This window comes from Zootoca vivipara, chromosome 13 (genome assembly GCF_965207765.1).
Source record: "Zootoca vivipara chromosome 13, rZooViv2.hap1.1, whole genome shotgun sequence".
NCBI lineage: Eukaryota > Metazoa > Chordata > Lepidosauria > Squamata > Lacertidae > Zootoca > Zootoca vivipara.
In genome coordinates, this window is record NC_142596.1 from 53114178 (window position 1) to 53126137 (window position 11960).

The window sequence follows — 11960 nt, forward strand, 5'->3', positions numbered from 1 at the left end:
AACAGTGTGGTCTTCTGCCTCTGTCCCTCAGGGCTCTGGCCCATGAAGCCAGACTGTTGGGGCGGAAGAGCTTTTTCAGAAGCACACACCAAGACTTGTGCTACTCTGTGCTACTGCACCCCGGCGGCACCCTGTGGCATTTGCCTATGTCTCCCTATGCACAGGGCAAGGCCAGGCAACACAGCAGCTGAAAGGGGAGAAATTAACAGCAAGAGGCAGTGTCTGTTGCTGGAGCTGGTCTGTGCTTAGGGTGGAGAAAGATCCACCCGTAGCCTTAGCACAGCTAAGATCACAGGTCCAGGCCCCAGCCAAGACTCTTGAGCCACTGCAAGTCACAGTAGGCAGCTGTGAAGTAGACTGACTGACTGACTGACTGACTGACTGACTGACTGGTGGGCTAACAAAGTCAAACAGCTTTGTATGAAAGGGAGCCCTTTTGGAACGAGCTGAAGTCATTTCCTTCTGAAGCAAATATTACCGTAATACTTGGAGAATGAATACTTGGTGCAGGGGAAAGGAATCCCACACCTTTGAGCTAGTACAGTCTAGGAAAGGCTTTGCTGTGACACAGCAGCAAAATCGACTCAAAGCTATCACACACACACACATCCTGAAGTGCAGTGTTAAAAGTAGGAACCAAAAACCCCATCCTGACCTCAGAGGCCTTTCCACAAACAGGCTTTTAAAATAAATAAATCCAATGGCCAGCACCAGCAGTCCACAGGGCACCAAGTGGAACATCTCCCCAGGACAGAGCCTGCCAGAGGGCTTTGGGTTGCCTGAGCAAGAAGGTGTCTCCCCATCTTCGGCCCTCCTCACTCAGTCCCTAAACAACTCAGAGCAGCTCCTCCTGCTGCAGAGGCTACACTTTGTCTGCCGCTTGCCAAGATGGCACCTGCCTGACAGTTGGTCCAAAAGGTGGCAGGAGACAATGCTAGAGTGGTTGGGGGGGGGGGCTGAGGCAGCTTCTAAGGAAGGCCTTCTCCACAGGTACCATGTTCAAGACTTTCAAGGCATAAAGGAGCTGGAACTTGGCTGTTCTGACAAAGGAATTCCCCAGGAAGAAAGGCAGAGGCCCCCCTTGCGATCTTTCTGGGTGTACAGGGGCACTCAAACCATTCCCATCACCTGCAACAGCACGGGCAAATGAAATACCACCATGCTATGCAGCCCACCTTCGCCCACAGTCATGCTTCCTCCAAGTTCCTAATTCTATGGTGCAACTTGCCTTTCCCTGGTCTCTGATTCCCACATTCCCCCCCCCCTTGCCGTGACCCACACCAAGCCCTCCACTAACGCCAAACTGCTTGTGCCTCGTACACCTTCCCACAAAAAATGGTCAGCAAAGAGCTCTTTTTCCTCTCTGCACTAGGAAAACCTGTATATTGCAATGCAGTCTGAAACCTTACTGCTCATAAGATTAAGGAATGCCCTTTGCCCTGAGGTTAAGGCCACCAAGTGAAAGCCCCCACCCAGGGGAAGCCCTATCAAGCTCTGCCACCCCATTAACTCTTTGTCCCCTCCAATATTCTTCGCCTGGTGTGGACAGAACCTCAACCTGCCCTCTGTGCTGCTGTCAACCCCCGGAGCCCCACCTCCAGTCAATGTTCCCGCGAGTGCACGGCACTGATCTCGACAGCATGTAGCTCCAGCAAGGTCAGCTGCTTGGCATACAAGTGGGCTACTTTGCGCTGGGGGCCCTCCGTGGTGTGTGAAGCCAGGTAGTTAGCTTCCATCAGACGCACACCTCCCAAACCCAAACCCAGCACCTGGTTCAGGCCATCCTCCAGTGACCAGAACCGTCGGTCCACAGACCCTCCAGGGAAGCCCAGCTGGCCATTGAACTGCATCTGCAACACAAGGAGGAAGAGAAGGAGCATGTTAATTGTGCATCCATTTGTGGAATGTTTTTCCTTACGAGGCTTCCCTGGCCCCTTTGTTGCATATATATATATAAGTGCCAGCCGAAAATGTTCCTCTTCAACCAGGTCTTTGGTTTCTAATCAGGTCTTTGGTTGCTTGATTGTTTATTATTTACTTATTAGATTTATATGCCAACCTTCATCAAAAGAACTCGGGGCAGTTCATAAGGAAAAAAACGAGAGAGAAAAGCACAAATAGAGAGTTAAGAAACAACAAAACAAAAAAAATCCCCTTCCCACAGACACATTTACAAGGTTGTAGAATATTAATCCAGAAGAAATATCAGCAACCTCAGGTATGCAGATGACACAACCTTGATGGCAGAAAGTGAGGAGGAATTAAAGAACCTTTTGATGAGGGTGAAAGAGGAGAGCGCAAAATATGGTCTGAAGCTCAACATCAAAAAAACCAAGATCATGGCCACTGGTCCCATCACCTCCTGGCAAATAGAAGGGGAAGAAATGGAGGCAGTGAGAGATTTTACTTTCTTGGGTTCCATGATCACTGCAGATGGTGACAGCAGTGTACAGAGGACTGTGATGAGTGCCAGAGCGCACAGAAACACAATCAGCCCAAGTCCTGGCTGAAGAGAAACATTTTTGCCTGGCGCCTAAAAATAAGCAATGAAGGTGCCAGGCAAACCTCCCTGGGGAGAGTGTCCCACAAATGGGAAGCCACTGCTAAAAAGGTGTGTTCTTGTGTTGCCACCCTCCAGGGATCAGCAAACTTTTTCAGCAGGGGGCCGGTCCACGGGCCTTAGTTTGGAAACCCCTGCTCCAGACCTCACAGAGGAACATGAAGGGCCTCAGACGGTAACCACAGCATTGGTTCATATAGGGAGAGGCAGTCCTTCGGGTATTGTCCTGAGCCACTTAATAGGCTTTATAGTTCAAAAGCAGTACTTTGAATTGGGCTAGGTGCAGATGGGCCAAGATTATGCTCAGGCGGTCTTGCCCCAGTTCTGCACACAGTGATGTGAGTCTCTGATTTGTCTTTCTGCCCTCATTTACTATGATTTTATTATGTATTTTTGTGTTTTATCTGTAGGCTGTCTTGAGTTCCTGTTGGCAGAGCGTAAATATATAATAATAAAAATAATCCGCCCTGTGGTCTCTTGATGAAGGGAATGACCAGTGCTTTTTTTTCTTTAAAAATGTTTAGGGCTACTCTCATTTTCCTACACAGATTGAAATACTGCCCCTCAATGAAGCCAAACTTAGATTCACAAAATGTTTAGGGGTATGTGTACCCCCAGGAAAAAAGCACTGGGGATAAAATAATAATACTGTAACCATAACCATAATAATAATAATACGGTAGGAGGAGCCACAAAGGATGGTCAGGCGCCTCTCTGCCCGCTTGGCTGGCCTCCCACGTGGGAAAGTGAGCACGTGGCATCCCTGCCCTCGCCCCCACACGCCACGCCCCTCTGGAAGCCCCTCCCCAGGACGGCGTAGCGCAGCGGGATGCGGCCGAAGAGCATGCCGGGATGCGGGGCATAGAGCACGGCGTGGCAGGAGTGGCTCCATCCGGGGCCCAGACGGAGCGCCTCAGGGGCCTCCGCTCGGCCACGCCCATCGGCGTAGCGGACGGGCAGCCATTCGGTCCAATGGTCCAATGGAGAGGCTGCTCGCCTCACAGCGGCTCCGCCTCGAGACTCGATGGGGCGGAGCTAGACGGGGACTCGCCCCTGATGCTGCGCCTCTTGGGAAATGTGGTCCGTTCAGCGGCAGGGAGCGGGCGAGGATGTCCTAGGCATGTGCAGAGTGCTGCCTTCCCCTCCCGGGCCGGCTGGCGACACGACTGAGCGGAGGGAGCAGCTTAGCTCCGGCCCAGTTTGTCTCTGTTGTTTTTAATAAATCATATAAACACGACTTTAAGGGACATAATGTGGTGAATAAAGTGTCATTATGCTGCTTAGGAACCCTTTGAGTAACAAGTTTATTTTATTTTACAATATTAAACAATAAATATAAATCACACACAAACCCAGTGATTTTTCCTGCTACTTCCCTCCCTCCTGCGGTTTCTTATTTTTCTATCAAATTCTTACTGCATATCTTAATTTATCCTTTTTACCCATTTATCCTTTTTAATTCCCTTGTAATCCTTATGGCTCCTGTTTATATCAATCCTGCTAATGTTTTTAGTTGTTTACAGTTTGTTTTCCTATGTCCAATACATTCCCCCCCATTCTGCTACAAAGAGTTTATCATCCTGATATCTTAGTCTTCCAGTAAGTTTCGACCATCTCTGCGTATTTCATCAGTTTTAGCTGCCAATCGTCTTGTTTTGGGATCAGCTCCTCTTTCCAGTTTTGTGCATATATCATTCGGGCAGCCGTGATAGCATACATAGTTTTTTCCCCCTTACCTTTCGGCACCCCTTCTCCAAGGATACCTAAAAGGAAAGCTGCTTTTTTAACAAAAGTTATTTTAAACTCCCCCCCCCCCAATCATTATAAACAATTTTCCATATGGCTTTTGCAACCTTACAGAATCACCACATGTGGAAAAGTCCCCTCTTTCTCTTTACACTTCCAGCATATCTTGGATTTAAATTTGTACATTTCTGTCAGCTTGCTAGGCGTCAAATAGCATCTCTACAACATCTTCATGTAGTTTTCTTTTTAATGCGTAGCATGCTGTAAATTTTAAATCTCCTTTCCAAAGTCCTCCCCCACGTTGACATATCAATATTATAATTGGGTGACAAGTTTAATGAATGAATGGAATGAACTCGCAGAGGAAAGAGGAATGAGTTGACTGTGCGCAGGAGCCCTGTTTTAAGGTCCATCGGGGTCCTGGCTGGAAAAGTAACCTTTAAGAACATCAGAAGAGTCCTGGATCAGGCCGGTGGCCCTTCCGGTGCAGTGCCACCTGCTTTCATAATAATAATAATAATAATAATAATAATAATAATAATAATAATTTATTATTTCTACTCCACCCATCTGGCTGGGTTTCCCCAGCCACTCTGGGTGGCTTCCAACCGAATATTAAAAACAGTACAGCATCAAACATTAAAAACTTCCCTAAACAGGGCCGCCTTCAGTTGTCTTCTGAAAGTAAAATTGTTACTTCTTGCCTTGACATCTGCTGGGAGGGCGTTCCACAGGGTGGGTGCCACTACCGAGAAGGCCCTCTGTCTGGTTCCCTGTAGCCTTACTTCTCTCAATGAGGGAACCGCCAGAAGGCCCTCAGTGCGGGATCTCAGTGTCCGGGCTGAATGGTGGGGGTGGAGACGCTCCTTCAGGTATACTGAACTGAGGCCGTTTAGGGCTTTAAAGGTCAGCACCAACACTTTGAATTGTGCTCGGAAACGTACTGGGAGCCAGTGTAGATCTCTCAGGACCGGTGTTATGTGGTCCCGGCGGCCACTCCCAGTCACCAGTCTAGCTGTCACATTCTAGATTAGTTGCAGTTTCCAGGTCACCTTCAAAGGTAGCCCCACATAGAGCACATTGTAGTAGTCCAAGCGGGAGGTAACCAGAGCATGCACGATTATGGCGAGACAGTGCACAGGCAGGTAGGGTCTCATCCTGCGTACCAGATGGAGCTGGTAGACAGCCGCCCTGGACACAGAACTGACCTGCACCTCCATGGACAGCTGTGAGTCCAAGACTCCCAGGCTGCTCACCTGGTCCTTCAGGGGCACAGTTACCCCATTCAAGACCAGGAAGTCCTCCACACCTGCCCGCTTCCTGTCCCCCAAAAACAGTACTTCTGTCTTGTCAGGATTCAACTTCAATCCATTAGCCGCCATCCATCCTCCAACCGCCTCCAGGCACTCACACAATACCTTCACTGCCTCCACTGGTTCTGATTTTTAAAAAGGGTAGAGCTGGGTGTCATCTGCATACTGGTGAACACCCAGCCCAAACCCCCTGATTATCTCTCCCAGTGGCTTCATATAGATATTAAAAAGCATGGGGGAGAGACCAGAACCCTGAGGCACCCCACAAGTGAGTGCCCAGGGGTCTGAACACTCAACCCCCAACCACTTTCTGAACCTGGCCCAGGAGGAAGGAGCGGAACCACTGTATGACAGTGCCCCCAGCTCCCAACCCCTCTAGATGGTCCAGAAGGATATTATGGTCGATGGTGTTAAAGGCCGCTGAGAGATCCAGCAGAACTAGGAAACAGCTCTCACCTTTGTCCCTAGCTCACCGGAGATAATCAGCCAGCGCGACCAAGGCAGTTTCAGTCCCACGGTGAGGCCTGAGTCCCGATTGGAAGGGATCAAAATGGTCCGCTTCTTCCAGACGTGCTTGGAGTTGTTCAGCAACCACCCGCTCAATCACCTTGCCCAGGAATGGTAGATTTGAGACTGGGCAATAGTTGGCCATATTGGCCGGGTCTAAAGATGTTTTTTTAAGAAGCGGTTTAATGACCACCTCTTTCAATGGGTCTGGGAAGGCTCCCTCGTAGAGGGAAGCATTCACCACCCTGCGGAGCCCATCGCCCAGCCCTTCCCGGCTCACTTTTATTAGCCAGGATGGGCAAGGATCAAGGAAACAGGTGGTTGGTTTCACTCGTCCAAGCGGCCTGTCCACATCCTCGGAGTTACAGGTAGGTAGCCGTGTTGGTCTGAGTCGAAGCAAAATAAAAAAATTCCTTCAGTAGCACCTTAAAGACCAACTAAGTTTTTATTTTGGCATGAGCTTTCGTGTGCATGCACACTTCGTCAGATACACTGAAACAGAATCAACCAGACCCTTATTTATATTCAGGGGGTGGTGGTGGGGGGGTGGGAATGGGTGATGGGCTGATAGGAGAGGTGAACCTGTTGATGGCTGTTAACGACTGCTGATTAATGCAATTGGTCCTGCGGGGGGGGGGGAGCAAGGCACAAAAGAGAGCTAGATCATGCATAATGAGGCACAAAAGAAAGCTAGATCATGCATAATGAGATAAGAATCCGATATCTGGTTGATTCTGTTTCAGTGTATATGACGAAGTGTGCATGCACACGAAAGCTCATACCAAAATAAAAACTTAGTTGGTCTTTAAGGTGCTACTGAAGGAATTTTTTTATTTTACATCCTCGGAGTTAACAGATTGGAATTGATCCCATGAAACATGACTAGACAGCGCTCTAGCACTCTCCCGCCCCGGCCCTGCTCCCACGGTGGAGTCTACCTCCTTCCGAATCTGAGTGACATTATCTTCAAAAAAAACTTTACAAAAGCATTGCAGGAGATCTTGGGGTCCCTATCAGGCCCCGATGATGAAGGTGGTTCCGATAGATTGCGAACCACCTGGAAGAGTCTCCTGCTGCTGTTTTATGCAGATGCAATGAAAACGGTGAAGAAGGTCCTCTTCGCCGTCGCCATTGCCACTTGGTAGACTCGAAGTTGAGCTCTAGCCCGTGCCAAAGAGATGCCATTCATGGTGTACAATGGGAAACCTGCAAGCAGAATTGCAGCACAAGAGCCCTCTCCGCTCCTGTGGTTTCCAGCAACTGGGATTCAGGAGCCACCAACAGCTCTCTCCTCCATGAGTTTCCTCCATCCTCTTTTGAAGCCATCCAAGGTGGCCTCCTGAGGCAGTGAATTCCATAGTTGAACCGTGTGTTGCGGTTTACATATGCAATCTGCTTTTAGGTACCCAGGACAGATGCCATGGATGGAGGCCGTGCCGGGGAGGCCTGTGAAGGCAAAAAGGCTGCCTCTGCTGTGTGTGCGCCATGCCCCATGAACGCCTCTGTCCCACCCCCGAAACTGCTGCCCTCCCGATGTTCCAAGCTCCCCTTGGCCCCAGCGGTGCCAGGAAGAGCCCTCTGGGGCAGAAGTCGGACCAGGCAGCCAAAAGGAGGCTTTACAAGGCAGACGGGCTGCCGGCAGCTGCTTCTTAAGCCTCCTGGGAGCCACTTTGGGGACCCCAAAAACTTTCCAGGACCTGGTGATATTGCGAGTAACAAACTGCCTCCTTTTCTTCCTGCAGCGCAGCAGCTTTCGCAAGGTGGCGGCGCGTGAGACAAAAGGTGGCCTCGACAGCCAATGAAATGTGGGGCTTGGGGTGGGGGGTGGCAGCCTGAACAGGTTGCTTCTTTCAATCGCTTGCAAAGAGCCAGCCGGACGCGTCACTCTCCCCTGGTACTCGCAGAAGACGGCCCACACCTCGCCTGTTGCTGCGGGGCAGCAGGTAGGCGCTTGGAGGGGAGGGGGCACCTGGAACTTAAGGGGGGGGTTGTCTTTTCAGAGTTTTGCCCGAAGCCCTTGCACAGGAGATGCACCCCAAAATTGGGAGGTGGTTGGGCTAGAGAGGAACGTATAAACCTCATGGCTGATAACGCTGCCCCCGTCCATCTCTCTTCTAATTTTCCGACCAGCTAGGTGCTCCTTCCATTCAGCCCGGGACACCTCCTTGGTAAAAGTCCCCCTTCCTGACCTTGCTCCCACCGCCCCAACTTCACGCTGCTCCCTGGTTCCGAGGGCGTTTCTTGCGCATGGGTGGCAGCTGTCTGGGTACTCCCGGGCAAGGGTGCTCGCTCCTCAGAAGCAGAGAGACTGGTGGAGGAAGGAGCAAGGGGGGGCACTGCCCCACGCAGGTGGCACCAGAGGACGCGGCGGATTTAAAAACCCAGCATCCTGCGAGCCGCGCTGGAGTTGGTCTCCGAGTCCCGCAGGCGGGCGCAAGGAGGGCAGCAGCAGCAGCAGCAGCCTTCGCGGGCAGGGCTGGCCAGGCGTGCAGCCGCCGGGGGTCTTCTGGCGCAGGGTGGCGGAGGAGAGGCCGTGTCGGGTTACAGCTGAGCTGTGCACTCCCCTAATGAATGTAAAGACGAAGCCTCGGCGGCTGCCACCTGCGCACCCTCCGAAACCGGATCGCTAGTCCCCAGGGAGCCGCTTCCCCAACCCACAGGCGGGCTGGCGAGGCCCCGGCGAATAGAGCCCGTGTAACCAAATGCGCCTGCGGGGGACCTGGCGGAGCAACAGCTTGTCCTTTGTCTCTGGCCCTGCAGGAGAATTTCCCGTCCAACGCCCCCGTCGCCTTGCCTATCCGAGGGCTCCCCTGGCGCAGGAGAAAAGGACATCTGACTCGGGCCGTGGAGAATGTCCCTCGTAAGGCCGAAGCAGCAGCAGCAGCAGCAACAGCAACAGCTGGGCGCAGAGCCCTGGGGCGCATCCTGCGGGGCTGGCGCTGTGGACGACAGCCTCACCAACCTGCAGTGGCTGCAGGGCTTCTCCTTCCTCACCGCCAGCCCGGAGAAACCTTCCTCTGCCAGCCTCCTGGGCCACCCGCGCCTCCTGCAGGGCTCCTACGCGCCAGCCAGCCCGCCCGCGGGCGACACAGCGGCCATGGGAGTGCCCACAGGGATGGGCAAACCTACCAGCTCCAGCTCCTCCCTGCAGCCCCTTGCCCCCACCCCAGAGGTGGTCGACTACCGGACCAACGGGCAGGTGAAGCCCCCCTACTCCTACGCCACCCTCATAAGCATGGCTATGCGGGCCAGCCCAGAAGCCAAGCTCACTCTCTCGGCCATCTACGCCTGGATCACGGAGAACTTCTGCTACTACCGCCACGCAGAGCCCAGCTGGCAGGTGAGGCGGTGCCCGAGCAGCAGGTGGTCTTGCAAGCAGATGCCTTGCAAGCAGGTTCATTCCCCATGGGCAGAGGAGGGGAGAGACTCTTGCCTGAAACCCTGGAGAGCCATTGCTGCTGGTCAAGGTAGACAATACTGAGATAAATGGACCAAGGACATACAAAGGCAAAGTGTTGCGTTCCTATGACAAAAGGCAGGAAGAGCCAGGCCCAGTGGGAAGGGGGAGACTGAGCTGGCCTCCCATCAGTATTGTGGACTTGCAAAAATGGGAAGCGAGTTTCTCCCCCTGCCCCAGAGGTGCCATTCCCCATTCTGTTGGGCAGGTGGAGGTGGGGGGGGAACATTCATCAGGTGGGCACGAATCATGTCTGCCAAGGAGCTCTCTTGTAGGGCAAGAGACAAAGGGCAACTCAAATGATCCAGGGGGCGGAGGGACTCCCTTGGGAAGAAAGGTTGTAGCGTTTGGGACTTTTAAGTTTGGGGGAAATGCAAGGAAGAGGCAGCTGTTGAGAACATTAGGCACGGCTTGGAGAAAGTGGGTGTATTGAGAAAGGTTTTCCTCCCTCTCCTGCAAATGCTAGAACTTGTGGACATGAAACAAAACTGAAGACAGGGAGGTTCAGGACAAAGAGAAGAGAAAGCAATTCTCCATGGGGCACAAAGTTACTATGGAACTCCCTGCCACAGGAGGCAGGGATGGCCACCAACTTGGATGGCTTTCAAAGAGGCTGGGCAAATCCACGAAGGGCAATCGGTGCCTCCAAGGCACAATGCCAGTCACTGGCTGTAGTGTGCAGCGGGTACTGCTTCCAAGTTTCTCACGAAAGGCACCTCGCTAGCCCCTGTGAGAGCAGGATGAGGCGCCAGAGGGATCCCCCTGGCCTGATCCCGTAGGGCTCTCTGCATGCCCTTCTGCTCACCCCTCCCTCTCTTTCCCCTTCTTCCCCTCCTCCCTCCCCATGGGCTTTTTGTCTCCTTCGCAGAACTCCATCCGCCACAACCTGTCCTTGAACAAGTGCTTTCAGAAGGTGGCGCGGCAGAAAGACGAGCCTGGCAAGGGGGGCTTCTGGCGGATCAACCCCCAGCATGCAGACAGGTTCGTCGACGGGATATTCCGGCGGAGGCGGGTGCCAACCTTTCAGGAAACACCCCTCTTGCCTGCCTCTGGTGCAGAGCTGGGCTGCTTCCGAGGGAGGGGACATGGCCCCCTGCAAGAGGACCAGGTGCCCCGGCTTCCTGGGCGGCAGCGCCACCTCGGTAAGCTGCCAGGCCAGGGCCCCAGCAAGGCTGCTTGGAGCGGTGCCCGCTCGCCTCTGGCCTCCATGGGCAGAGAGGGGGTGGCTCTGCCGGGGGACCTCAGCTGGGCGTCTGTGTTGGAGGACACCTTCGTTGGCAGCGGAAGCAGCATCGAGGACCTGGAGCTGACGGCAGCCCTCAGCTCCCTGGCCGCCGAGGAGGTGGTCCTGGCCTCCGCTGACCAGCCAGCCAGTGCTCTGAGCCAAGAAGGTCCCCCTCCCCCTGTCACAGCCCTGGTGGAAGACTTGACTCTGTATGCTGAGCCTCTGGGCCAACCGTGGGGGGAGGAGGAAGCAGCCACAGAGCCACCGCTGGGACCCCCCTGGGCCTTTGAGGAGGAGGGCGGCACCTGCTTTGTCGAGGGCTTCCTGGCCGAGATGCAGCCGTGGGAAGCATGAGCTCTGCAGGCCCCAAGAGGCAAGGAGAAGATGCAGCAGAAGCGGAAGTGGCCTTGGTTTGCAGCTGACCTCTGCCAGGGGCGGGCAGCTCTGCCAGAGAGCAGAGGCTGGGGGTGTCCGCCATAGTGTATTCCCAAATGGCAAAGCAGAGCTCCGTTAGCTGGGGACGTCCAGCTTTTTCTGAAACCAGTGAGCATATTCTCAGAGGTGCAAGGATGGGCAAAGTGGGTCTGCCAAAGGGCTGGGGGCCAAGAAACCAGGGGGAAAGGGGGCACTTCTATTCAGAAGACTTCAAGGCCTCTCCCTCCTTCCCTTCCTGTGCACGCAAAACCAATTATCCTTTTTTCCAAATCAACTTTGGCAGCACAATGTTTGTAAGTAAATACATGCAACTAATTTTGTCTGAGAGCAGAGTCTGGTTTCTGCTTCATTGAGCAGCTCCCATGGCAGGAAAGGGGTTCGGTGAAGGCATCCTGGCTAGCAGCTAAAAGGCCGGCCAGGAAGAGCATCGGAGCTCCCTTGGCAAAATCCCTGAAGATGCTGGAGGGAGGGAGGGAGGGAGGGAGGGAGGTGGGCATTCCCATGCCATGCCTGTGCTAAGGCCTGTGCCAGCTGCTCCTCTGTACATGGGAAGGGAGGAAGGCAAACAGACTCTCCTTCCTGTGCTCTGGTGAGGAGATGGACACCGGGCAGCAGACAAGCCTGGACCTGCCTCGGGCAGTTGGGCAAGTGCTCTGGAGACAAAGACAGACGCGCACATTGGCTGGGTGCTGGCTCATTGTTCCTCCAAACGGCCGG

The 11960-nt window shown here is 53.5% G+C and overlaps 2 protein-coding genes across 2 annotated transcripts; one reads left to right on the forward strand and one right to left on the reverse strand.

Moving 5' to 3' along the window:
* Positions 1-934: 934 nt before the first annotated feature.
* Positions 935-8958, reverse strand: NUDT16L1 (nudix hydrolase 16 like 1). The gene is given in 5 exon segments (XM_088657270.1): positions 935-1072; positions 1075-1128; positions 1596-1858; positions 3370-3595; positions 8785-8958. Coding segments are annotated over 5 exon segments (855 nt in total).
* Positions 7462-11568, forward strand: LOC118092907 (forkhead box protein J1-B-like). Its single transcript, XM_035131582.3, has 3 exons — positions 7462-8069; positions 8887-9466; positions 10452-11568. The coding sequence occupies exons 2-3, from the start codon at positions 8978-8980 to the stop codon at positions 11160-11162; spliced, it is 1200 nt and encodes a 399-aa protein (XP_034987473.2). The 5' UTR covers positions 7462-8069; positions 8887-8977; the 3' UTR covers positions 11163-11568.
* Positions 11569-11960: the final 392 nt, after the last annotated feature.